Source organism: Palaemon carinicauda, chromosome 35 (assembly GCF_036898095.1).
Source record: "Palaemon carinicauda isolate YSFRI2023 chromosome 35, ASM3689809v2, whole genome shotgun sequence".
NCBI classification, from domain to species: domain Eukaryota; kingdom Metazoa; phylum Arthropoda; class Malacostraca; order Decapoda; family Palaemonidae; genus Palaemon; species Palaemon carinicauda.
Window position 1 is genome coordinate 56,028,417 of NC_090759.1, and position 12,990 is coordinate 56,041,406.

Below are 12,990 nucleotides of genomic sequence, written 5' to 3' on the forward strand. Positions count from 1 at the left end.
CAGAGACTTATGGTCACTTACCACTGATTCTACTTTATCGCCTAAAGCCTGAATAGCACGCAAAACAACTGACATATCAGGCGGAGGGCACACAGTAGGTTCGGGGGTAGCCACTACAGGGGTAGGAAAAGGTAGGGGATCATGAGGTGAGGAAAACATAGAAGAGTGAGAAGAACTTCTCCTAACTCTACCTCTCTCTAACTTAGATGAATATTTTAAAAGACGGACAAATTCCAATTCCGAAAGTCCGGCGCATTCCTCACATCGATTTTCTAATAGACAGGGCCTGTCCTTACAGTCAGAACAAGCGGTGTGAGGATCTACCGAGGCCTTCGGAATACGCCTATTGCAAGACCTACATCGTCTATGGGAGGGGGCTTGCGAAACGTCAGACATCTTGTTTCAAAGAGTTAGCCAAAGGGTGATCCAAAAACAAGCAAAAATTCGTTAACCGTTATATCAGTATTATATAAAAGCTATCTAGCTAATATAAGAAGGATTCCAGTAAAGCGACAGCCGTTAATCTGAGAGAATACTTCACCAAATATCCGTGAATAAACTCGAAGACCATAAGCGTATCCCAGAACGTCTAGCCGGAAGCACGACAGAGGAATAATTGAGGAGGTGTCAACAACAAATGATTGAGTACCTGGCCACAGGTGGCGCTGGTAAGTACACCCCCTTCTAGTATTGTGATAGCTGGCGTATCCCTCCATAGAATTCTGTCGGGCAACGGAGTTGACAGCTACATGATTATCGGGTAAGTTTAATATTGAAAAATAAGCATTAATATTGCAAAGGCTAATATTCAAACATAGATTATTTTATGTGCAAACTGGTCAATTGAGAACCACAAAACTAATAAGATTACCTTATTGACATTCTGAGTGTTCGTCATCATTAAAGGTCTGCCAAACTGGCTATCAAGAGCTTTGAGGATGTCATTAAAAGACCTACGAACAAGAGGATAGTAAGCAGAGATGCCAATGTTTCTTGCAGTATCCTCGGTGAGCATCTAAAAAAGAAAAACATACAATATCACGAATAAAACAAAGGAAAAAGCACATTTAAAAATCCGTATAATGTCAAAAAATAAGTACAGCAACATTTCACAGTGATCACCAAAATATATAAACTTGCCTTATTAAGGAATGTTTTCTTCACTCGAAGTGTATTACCAGAGGGCAGGACACCAACAGTTCGAGGCATTGGTGGTTCACCTTCCTTCTGCTGTAAGCTGTCTGCTACTACAAGGAAAGCTCGTAGGCCAATAGACATACGCTCTGGTGTCATAATTATCTTGATCTGGCGTCCAACTGACAGAAGATCGAATACTATTTCCCGCATTGCAAAATCTAATCTCTCCTGAAATAAAAAAATAAGGTCCAAATTTTAATTTGTTTTAATCATTATAAGGTCAATATAAAATCATGCATAATAATGACGTTATATGACACAAGAAGATATGACTTCATAAATGTATTTGCATTTCTGAATACTTCATCTACCTGAACTTCAGAAACATTTTTATCTATTATGGGAATAAATGGTGACAAAATCCACATTGATATCAATGCAAGAACTAGCAATTCACTTGTGATAGTGTTCTGTAATCCCTACAATAGAAAACCACAGATAATTCTTAAGTCTATACAATTTTTCATGTGCAAAAAACTTCATGAGAAGTAAACAATTATATGAAGACCTTACCTGTGCAATAAACTGAATAATCTTGACAAAGATATTCAGAGGAGTGTCCCTTGGAACGACAGCTTTAGATCCTTTGGGGAATAGGGAGTTGACAATGCTTGCTAGACGAGAATGAGTAGCAGAGTTACTTTCGCACTTAATACGGATCATGTATACCCAAAGAAGTCTGTACAAAGACTCTGTAAAAGAAGTAATGATTATAAATAACAGAAGAGAGATCCCTGCTTTTTCAAACATAATTCACAAATGTATAAAAACTGCTCCAATTGAAGAATTAACCTAGAGGGACACTGAGTAGAGTGCAGACCTCAACCAGGACATCTTATTTCTTGACCTTTTGGACTGATTTTTGACATTCTGCTTGTCCATGACCTTAACCTTTGATCTACCAAAAATTAATCATTTCCAGCTCTTTACATAACAGTTTAAAATTCCTGCAAGTCTCATTACTTTATGATCAAAATTATGGCCATATGGTTGATGACTGGAACTTGACCTTTTGCTTGACCTTGGACTCAATCTTGACCTTTGACCTTAACATGTATTAGTTGGCGTGGATTTTCAGACACTCAAATATGAACCAAGTTTGAAGTCTCTGTAAGTTTGAAGTCTCTGTAACAACAATGTCCAAACTTATGGCTGAATAGGTGAATTGGACATTTTGCTTGACCATGACCTTGACCTTCCAAAATTTAATCATTTCTAGCTTTTTACATAATAGTTAATCCCTACGAGTTTCATTACTCTACTATTAAAATTGTGCCCAAGAAGCTGTTCACAAACAAACACAAACAAATATACAAACAGGGGTGAAAACATAACCTCCTTCCAACTTCGTGGGCGGAGGTAATGACTGAGGTACAAACAACCTACCTAAAGCGACTCGTGACATTTTGGGATCTCTGTTCTTAAGATGTTGCAGACACATTGCAAGAAAGTAATGCCAGTTGCTCAGGAAGAATGTTTTCTGTGACACACACAGCAAGCAGGTCACTAGTGGAAAGATGGACAGTCTATGTTTGTTTTTAGTGGCCATATCTAATGTAGTAGAATAAAGCATCTCTACAAAATACTTTAGGCAAGGAACATTGACCTCATGCTTGACAGTCTGAAAGAGAAAAAAGTATATTACTTCACTGAAATTTTTTTTTAAATATGCTTAAGTATCAGTAAACTACATTACCTCATTATTAATTCTAATGAATGATTCTTCAAAAATTGATTCTACTCACAGCAGCAACAGGAACTAATATTTCCACAAAGAGACCAGCCAGTGCATGTTTAATGTCTTTATCTCGAACTTCCAAAAAATACTGAGCACATTCTTGCATGAATTGAAAGGATGCCTCAAACTCCTCAATTGGAACCATCTGAAATAAAAGAAAAAAAAATAAGATAAGAAATTAGCTATTCATTACATCATCTTTTAAACAAAAATTTAAGTTCTAGGCTTAAAAAATAAGTATAAAATTTATGGGACAAATATCATGGTTGTTCATAATAAAAAATAAAATCAAATAAATACAACACACACCTTGACTCTGAAGAACTTCATTCCCATCAAGAGAGAAGTAATACTTTGTGTTGTTACAGATGATGCTTCTCTTCCTCTTAATTCTTTCAACTCGGCCATAAAGCGCCGACGGACAGACTGAAATCTTGATTGCGCCAAAACACCAATCACCTCAGCATATAAGTCAGCAATAGTGTTAATATTTGCACCATTTGGATTATTTTGAACACTGAAAAATAAAATAAGTAAAATTTATGAGAATTTTATAACAATGAAATTAATCATGAAGCCTTAAAAATACAAAGCAATATAACTTAAAAAACTTAACAGTACTACATATATACTATACAGTCAAATTGACCAGCATTATGAGAATACAGTTTGAAACTCACTAAACTACAGTACAGGTTATTGTATTTAAACTAAAGAACACTGAAACAAGATTTGTGATGGTTACACTTACCCTTCTCGATACTTGAAATGTTTGAAAGCAATGTCTTCAATATGTTTGACAAGGTCATCATGACCAGGATGAACTGCAAGCTGTCGGAGAACTTCAATTAACACCAAACAGAATATAAATTCAACTGCTAGATCACGCCGTTCTTGGATGCTTTCCCGATCTACGTTTGATCCAGTATCGACCCTGCAAAGGCAAACATTTCAGTAAGTGAATATCTACAACATCAGTGAACAACATTTACCCTCCTATGTAGAGAAAACACTTGGAAATAACTATTTCTTCAAAAGAATTATATATAATAAATCAATATACAGAAACATAAAAGAACTGCAACAATGCCTAATTCTGTATATTTACCCTTTGCTTTTACTGGGATCTTTGTATTTGGCATCAGTGGATCCCCATTCAACTCCCTGTCGGTCATACCAGGCAAAGAGTGTTCGAAGCAATGAGGGAAGGCAATGCTCTGCCACACACCCAAAAGCTACAAGTAACTGATCAAATGTTGAGTCTTCTCCTCGTTGAAGGCTTTTTGATAGGCTTCGTTCCTGCCATAAGAAAATTAGGTTTATAAAAATGTATACTGTGCTATACAGTATTCACAAAATTTAAAAAGTAAGGATAAATAGTAAGCAATGAAGAAATCAAGAAATCAGGTGGGTTATATATTCATTCGTAGATTTCAGTAGTTGATTTCCATGCATAAAAAAAAACCATAGATAAAATTCTGAGGATTCAAAAGAAATTACAAAGATCAAATAACTTACAAGAGGTTCTTGCATGACAGTTTCAATTTTTCTTTCTGCCATCACAGTATATTCAGCAAAGAGTGTGCGCATGACAAACTCTCCAGGTCGTAAGTCAGTATCAACATGAACAGTTGCTGGGAACTGCGACCGCTCTTTACGTGCCCCCCATGGCAAAAGCGTGGACCCATGGCTGCCTGTGCTACTCCCACCTCCGCCACTACCACTACCATCAGTACTGGAGTCTGATATAAAAGAAACAAGTTTCCTATAAATGAGCATGAAACCTCCCATCATGAAATGAAAAAGATGCATCAATATCAAAACTACTAACACTGTATACACTAACTTCCTCTAATACACTGATGACCTACATGAAAATTAGTTATCAATGGATAAAACAGCACAGTATATTAGTTAAATCAAATGTATGATCATAATGTAGATCAATGAATTCAAAGAACTCTAGAAACAAATCTGGTAACATAAAGCAAATTTTATAAAAGTTGAAGTGGTATTCCAGTAAACTAAAAAAATATGCAGCCAGCCTCCATAATATTGTGAAATTTCTTTTCCTAAACAATTCTTTCTCAGTAAAATGTTAATGCTTCAACAATTGATCCGCAATTGAGTAAAGTGGCTGGAATATAGAATTATATTTTTTGACAGATAAAAACACCTTTATAAAATACCATTGTAACTTTTATGATATGTGTAGCATGAAAATTAAATACTTTATTAGCTGTACCAAATCCAACAGTAGCCATTTCTTTAGATTTACATAGAGAATTTGACAAATTAAAAATTTCATCACATAAAACCTACCTGACATTAGTGTGTGAGAACGTTCAGAAACAGGCTCAGCAGAATTTGTCCCACTGTCGTGAGTTGATGATGATTGGTCATTTTCATCATCGCTGTTAATTTCTAGTAGTTCTTCTTGGCCTGCTTCCCGCCCATCACCAGGCCCTCGTTCACCGACTTCATCACCATCTAACAAAATGGGTTTCATTAGTTTAACAGAAATAACTAGGACACTGAGTCGACTATAATCTTGGTCCATTAAAGAAAATATTAAAGATAAAAAGATGAATAATGAAGCAAAATTAAGTCCTTATCTAAAAACCACAACAAGATATTTTGTAAAGCTGAATGCACACAACATAAAAACAAATAAATCATATCAGAATAAAGAAAGGCTCAATGAGTACTGCATTTTAAAACTCAAACATCATGAAAGGCAATTAGAATTAGCTACATTAAATACTGCAGTAGATCTTTATCCTTTTCTGAAGTAGAAAAACAGTAAATTGGCTTAACTACTGCATTTACAAAATACAGTACAGTATACACTCTACTTTTAAAGAACTTACCTGTCAAAATTTCAGTAAGCAAAACCTGATTCTGTGATACACACAATTTCCACAGAATTTAGAAAACAAAGACTGTACGGTATGAATAAAAATTGAAGAAAATTACTAAAAAAAAACTTTTACATTTATCTGCAGAAAATATTTGAGATCTTAATAAAATAACAAAAACTTCTGGACTTCTAACTACTTAAGGAAGTACCTTGAGAGTAGAAGGATATGAAAAGATGTCAATATTAGGCAGCACTATGCAATAATGCATTTCCAAATTTGCATGAACATTAAAAATCCCAACACCTATAAACTTACACTCTTCTGGTAAAACCACATGCTCTGGAGCAAACGAATCCCCTGTACCTATAATGCGATACACAGCTGAAGTAACTTTTCTGATGGGAGTTGCTGCCACATTGTATGTTTGGCGAAGCATTTTCAGAGTATAAATTCTTATGTTCACATTTGGAATTAGTCCTTCAAGATATTCCAGTGGCAGACAATGCCACATGAGTAGAAATTATTATCATAATAGATCATATAAACACTAAATAATGTCAACATTCAAACAAAGCTTTAATCTCACTTCAAAATAAATACTGTATTGACATTGTAATCAATAATAGCCAGTAGTTCAGACTGGTTCTAAATGGGAGACTGAGACAGTGTTATCTACTGTTATCAGTAAAGCCAGATAACTTTTAGATACAGCGTGGCAAGAGTAAAGATAATAAATTTGATAAAAGAAGATTGATATTTTAATTTTAAGCTTTTCACCCCATGAATAATGGTCTCCCATTGAAATGCAAATGATAAAGTCAAGCATTATTGTGTGATATACCCGGTACCCATTCTCTGTAATCATAAAGCAAAGCTTTATTGAAAATACCGAAATACAAGATATAACTTGAAAAAAATATATATTTGAAAGGCTATAAAACTGTCAAAAACTTACAGATAATTGATTAGTAAGAAGGTAACATCATCTTAATTATAGTATTCTTTGATCTTTTAATTACTTCACTTCATTTCATTGGGTAGTTTTCTTCACATTATATAATTTCAGAGTGAAAATTTTTTGAACTATGTCAAACATTTTACCTATAAAGAAATCTACAGTACTTTACAATAGTTTTAATTACTATCTAATACAATTAAGCAATTGTGACTTTCTTACTTATTATTCTATAAACGCTGCCTACCATCAATCATGAACCGTTTTTTGGTGATGCCAAACATATGAAAAATAAAACTTAAGATAAATTCTTAATCTTTGCAACTCTCAGAACTTGAAATGCAGCAAAGTACTATAAATATATGAAATTTGCTAAAAATTTACAAATGCATGCTTTTATTCACAGTAGCCTTTTTGTTATTTATTGTAAAAATAATATATTGAAATACCATGAATAAACATCTATTCCTAATTACGTATCTTTCTGTTATCAAAAGAAGGGTGGTACAGTAAGCTCCTCCCATTACTTAAAACATGATAGTAAAATAGAAAAAAAAATTTCTCTAGGAATTCCTAGAAATATAATAATCTAATCATCACATTCACATGAACATATTTCTAATGGCAGTATCTAATGCAGTGGTTCCCAACCTTTTCTCTGTCATTTCCCCCCTTCACCAAGTTCAACCATCCAGATTTCCCCCTTCATGCCCCGCCCAGTCCTCATGCCCAATCGCCTCCCTCAGAAATGGAAATGATATTCCAATTCTCCCCTTGAATATCATGTCAGTGAGAAATGATATGATCATATCACAATTGAATCGCTAACAACAAATTTCCGCACGTACTATGTGGACATTTTCCGCTTGTTTTAGATAGTAGGTATTGTAATTATTTCCCCCCTGGAAGCTTCAAATTTCCCTCAGGGGGAAATTTCTCCCAGGTTGGGAACCACTGATCTAATGCATAAGCCATATCCTCCTCAACAGTGAAACATTTTCTGAAACCTGATTTTTACCAATTTGAAGTTTAGTTTTGCTAATAAAATGCTGTAAATGCTACTCATTTACTTAATGGCTATATCAATGCTTATGAGTGCCTGATGATAAATGTCAGTGTAAAACAATATACAGTATACTATATGCAATGAAATACAGTAATACTTTCTCAGCTAGATTAAACTAGTTTAAATATGATAAACAGTACTAAACAACATACACGCAGTCTTTAGTAGGGCAGTGGACATTAAATTTTTATAAGCTTAATATATTTTAGTCCATATTCAAGTTTTTCATGAGTGTACTTTTCTCACAAAACCATATACACCATTTTATTATCTACATTTGAAAAGTAAATAATACTCAGGCTATAAAAAAAACTTGTGTTGTTATTAATTCTGCACTTTCTATAATAAAGAAAACACAGCCATATTCTACTATCTTTATGAAACTCCCCTGATGTTCATAATGCATACTTTAAAACTTAAAATTTCAATATACTTAGTCCTCTCGTACAGTACAGTATTGAGATAATATGGAGATAATATATATAACCTTGGCTTGTCTTTTCAGTCTTCTCGGCAACCTCGGTTATAGTGTATCGATATGTAACCCTCCATATTAGATGGATTTTACAATTCAAGTTATCTGCAATACTACGAGATTTCTTCTACTGGATCGGTTATTAAATACCGAGTTGTTCAAGAGTTATTATTGGGAGATCGCAATCCTACTTCTCTTTGTGCCAGAATATTGTAGTTTAGATAATCATTATGAAGAATATGATTGCTTTCTGGAGAGGTATGTTCAGATGGTAGCTAGCCATGTTTAGAATTCTTAACGTAAAAAGAAATTTACGGTTAATTCACAGAAAAACCCTGCAAAGATTAGGCTTCTTGATTATGGTGAGGTGGAGGATGATAATGCCTCCAGCTACTAATGAGCTTTTGGGATTTGATGATCATAAGCTTCCTAAAATTTTACCTCTTTTGCTTTGTTTGCTACATCTAAGAAGACCAGCGAGTCCTCAGGCAAAGGCAGTCATTCTAGCCTAAACAGTTCTAGTGCACCAGTCAGTAAGGGTGCACAGAACCGACGGAGTTGATCATCCCTAGACGAACCACACACTCTCAAGTTACTTCAGATCCTTTGATTGTAAAACCCTCAGATTTCCATGATCCCATCTGCTTTTTATGACAACCATATTCTAAGATCGAAGACCTAGCTAGCAGACTTGATCCTAACATCACCCCGCTCAATGATGTAGGTGCTCATGATCAACCCCTTTATATTTATATCATTGGAGTGAAATACCGTAAGGTTCCTGTAGAACAGGAAAGATAATTTTTAAATAAATCTTTCAAAGCTTCAGAGGGAGCTGAACAGTTGAATCATTTTTCAGGTTTCCCAAGCAGTGTTAACTTTGTGCTAGTACCTACACTGCCAAAATTAGTTCCTTACCAGTGCAGGCACAATGGTTACCATTAAAAGTAAACAAATTGGAAAATCCTGTAGTTACCATTTCTTTAATTAAGGAAACTTATTTCTGTAAGGTATCAAAATAAGTTACATGAAGTAAGTTCTGATACTATTTATTTTTCTAAGTTATCTCTTGATGTTCCTTTAAGATGACTTATACTCCACAGTTTTCTCTAATTTCTATAGACAGAGCTAATAACTTATCAGCCCAAGTGCAATACAAAGTTATTCATTTACTTCCCATTGATAATAAAACCTTTTTGCCTTAAAAAAAAATTATCTGTGATCTCTAAAACAATCAACTGCCTAACCTTGTTATTAAATACTTTAGTTAATTCTCTTGAAATTATTGATCATGTAAACTAGAGAAAATCTTGACACACATTTTTTCTTGCTACTAGACTGAAGACTTTTCTATTAATAGCAAAAAGTGGGACGGTACACGAAATCCTTTCCTTTGCAGGGTGCATCAGCCTTTGAGAGTTTTATGAGTAAGCATAAGGAACAAGTGTGGCCTCTATGACTAGGACAATGTCAAATGCATAGAAATACACCTTGATATTTTCCCATTTTTAGTCCCTTTTTTGATAAGGCTAGAACCAATATAATGCTGTAGCCCAAGCGAGCTGCAGGATGCAAAGTACAAGTACACTTTGAGGCTGCTTCCCTGAACCAGTCCTCCCCTCTTGCCATTTACCCTATTCTTCAGTGGCTACACCTCAAAATTACTTTTCCATACAGTACTCAAGTTTTCTAATTCACAGAATTTATTTTATAATAATGATGACATCAGGATTTTTCTTTAACAGGCATTCTGGCCAAAATTCCAACACAACTCGAACTTATAGGGGATGGCAATGATATTCTTCCTAATAGATCCATGTATGAGGAAGATTTTCTAAATTTTATCCTATATGGGAAAGTCTGCATCCCAAGCTATGAATGACTTTTTGTGGTCAAGGAGGGCCTACTGAATTCCTCTGTCCTCCAATCCTTCCTTGTCCAAGAACCAATACCTTAGCCAAGTTACTCAAACAATGTAGCAAAGGCCCATTTTTTCAACCAGATATTGTAAAACTCCAAGGGGAGAAAGTGATACAAGAAAAAAAGTAAAGTCTTAGATCCATCTCCAGAGTTTTACAACCGGTTTTTTCATATTCCCAAATTGTCAGGAGATTGGAGATCAATTCTGGATGTTCTGATTTAAGTAAATTTACGTAAAATTTTCAAGTTTACAGTTTTCACCAAGTTTCTCATGAAAACACCCTCGACAGTCCTAGGAACAGTAAGGAAATTGTTTCATTTTTTATATACCTGATGGATGCATACTTTCCCCTTCGTAGTTATCAAATTCATGGAATATTCTTTGGTTTGTCAATAGTTCAAAGGTTTACCAATTCAAGTACAGTACCTGTATTTTGGTCTCAGGACTGCTACCCTAATCTTCACCAAGATGATCGCTACCTCTTCAAAATGAATGAGATTTTTGGGAAGCAGGATTCTTTTGTACCTGGACATCTGGCTATTTCTAAAGCTTTGTTAGAAAGAAATCAAGGTTAACAAGTGTGGCTACTCAGGTTGCTGTAAAGGTTGGGAGTCATGGTCAATTTGGAGAGATCTCTTTTGATTCCAACTCTGAGGATTCTATATTTGTGAATGATAATTTAACAACAGCTTCCTTTTGGGTTTTTCCATTGGAAAAGAGGATCAAGTTACTGTCAGTTTAGATATACACTAAATCTAACCATACAGAAACTGCCCACCCTATTCTCCTACACTAAGGGTTTTTGAAGTCTTGTAGAATGTCTATTTTAGGTTCCAAGACACAGTCTACTAATAATATGAATCAAAGGCAACGTAACATTTGTTTTGATTGGTGCAAGTCTTGGAATGTTTCAGTGACTAATTAGCTTAGATCAAATTGTACATTTAAATTTTCTTCACTTCAAATATTATTGCAGATGAATTTAGAACTTTTAATATTGAGAAACCTCCAGCTGTCAGAACTCTTTATTGAAATCTAAATGTAGTATTTTAATATTCAAAGTTCTCATTTTGAACCCTTTAAAGAACTTTCCGTTAAAGATCTTGCAGCTAGGACTTTTTTCTTTAGGCTTGAACATCAATTAAATGCCTTAGTGCACTACAAAAGCTCTTCCCAAATTTCATATAATGTAAGTTTGGGCAAAAATAAGATGATTTCATCATCTCTTTTACCTAAATTCCAAGCTAAGAATGATTTCAAGATAAAAGGTCTGCCTCCAATTTTTCATATTTCCTCTTTGTAAAAGAAAGTGGGTGATAAAAGAACAGATTTCTTTGCCCTGTGAAAGCTGTTAAGTGACATTTGGACAAGACTAAACATATTAAGGGAAAGGTTCTATAGGATCACAAATTGTATTTTGCTAAGCATTACCTCAGATAAACATGGTTTTCTTTTGAAGATTTCTGGACTTTGGGTACTGAAGTAGCTGAAGCGGATGTAATTTAAGTCCTCTTTCTCTTTTCTGTAAATAACCTTTTCCTTTTAACTGTGCAAATTTAATCAAGTTACAGTATTAGTTTCTCCTTTTAACAGTAAGTTAATTTGTTAAAGACTTTAAATTTCCCATCTCTTTCCTCCATCAGTGTGGGGGAACCACAGGAGTTTCATAAAAACAAAAAAATATCACTAATAAAATTCAGCATTCCTACACTCACCTGATATTTATATAAATGTATATGATCCCCTCTTCCCAACTCACTCATGATGGTAAGAGCATAGTGATTTAGTTTTGACTTTGAGACTGGACAGACAAAGTGGCTGCAGCTTACGCAAGCCATGGTTATTTCCAGTAACTGACACATCTTCTCAATACTGTACTAGAAAGCTAAGCTTATTGAAAGGCAAAAACTGGAAATTTTTTATTTTTGGGTACACATAAAAAACAAACAAGATTCGAGAGTGAAGCTTTTTGTAAATCAGGCAAGTATAAAAATAGATATTCTTTTATTAATAATCTGCTATTCCTTCAAAATATCATAAAGCATATTAATTACTGTATCCTGAGAATATGATTATTAACTCCTAAAAGAATAAATAAAGCAGAGTAGGTGACAAAAAATTATTCTAAGCAACTTAACCAACCTACATAACCATGTAACTTCCAACAATTCTAAAACTTTTACATAAAACTTTTCTCCTGATGAATATGAAATAGCATTTGCAATTCTCAAATGCATAACTCCTTTTTTGTTAATACACTTACAAAAATCCTTATTAGGCATTATGTTTCAGACAGATTTAACTAAAAAACCTATCCCCACTAGTATCAAGTTTGAATCTTAACATTACATCAGAAATAGAGATATCTTTCATATGGCTGCTCCTAAATATATCAGTTAATGCAACATAGAAAGGAAATATGCAGTCAACCTATTTATAAATGCCTATACTGACAAAATTATCTATGAAAAACTGACCACCAAATATGACACTCTCAAAACATGAGAAGTAATAGAAGATATTACTTACATTACATATAAATGACTAAGACTTTCACCTAACATTCATAAGTCACTCTTTCCATTATAAGAACCATTAAAACTACAAAAATTATGAGTATTATTGGCAGAGGTGATAGGAAACAGTAACTAGTCTTGAAAATTCACAAAGTACTGTACAATTGCATGTACTGTAGTACTATGCTGTATTCGTGCCATGGTCACTTGAGCGCATTTCCATAACCTTCAGTTTACTTCATCAAAACAAATAACTTGTAC

At 34.2% G+C, this 12,990-nt stretch overlaps 1 protein-coding gene across 11 annotated transcripts in view; it reads right to left on the bottom strand.

Moving 5' to 3' along the window:
- The window catches only part of fry (Protein furry), a 232,115-nt gene that overhangs the window by 167,103 nt on the left and 52,022 nt on the right, over positions 1-12,990 (bottom strand). For 10 of the 11 annotated variants that reach the window (XM_068359034.1, XM_068359032.1, XM_068359035.1 and 7 more), the window contains exons 3-12: positions 5,258-5,425; positions 4,454-4,677; positions 4,044-4,234; positions 3,687-3,869; positions 3,245-3,452; positions 2,943-3,080; positions 2,584-2,818; positions 1,711-1,889; positions 1,141-1,365; positions 872-1,015 (exon numbers count right to left, since the gene is read on the bottom strand). In XM_068359034.1, coding sequence (XP_068215135.1) covers positions 872-1,015; positions 1,141-1,365; positions 1,711-1,889; positions 2,584-2,818; positions 2,943-3,080; positions 3,245-3,452; positions 3,687-3,869; positions 4,044-4,234; positions 4,454-4,677; positions 5,258-5,425 — 1,895 coding nt within the window. Of the gene's footprint in view, positions 1-871; positions 1,016-1,140; positions 1,366-1,710; positions 1,890-2,583; positions 2,819-2,942; positions 3,081-3,244; positions 3,453-3,686; positions 3,870-4,043; positions 4,235-4,453; positions 4,678-5,257; positions 5,426-6,111; positions 6,433-12,990 lie in introns of those variants that run through there. The other variant, XM_068359031.1, reaches the window with a different exon arrangement.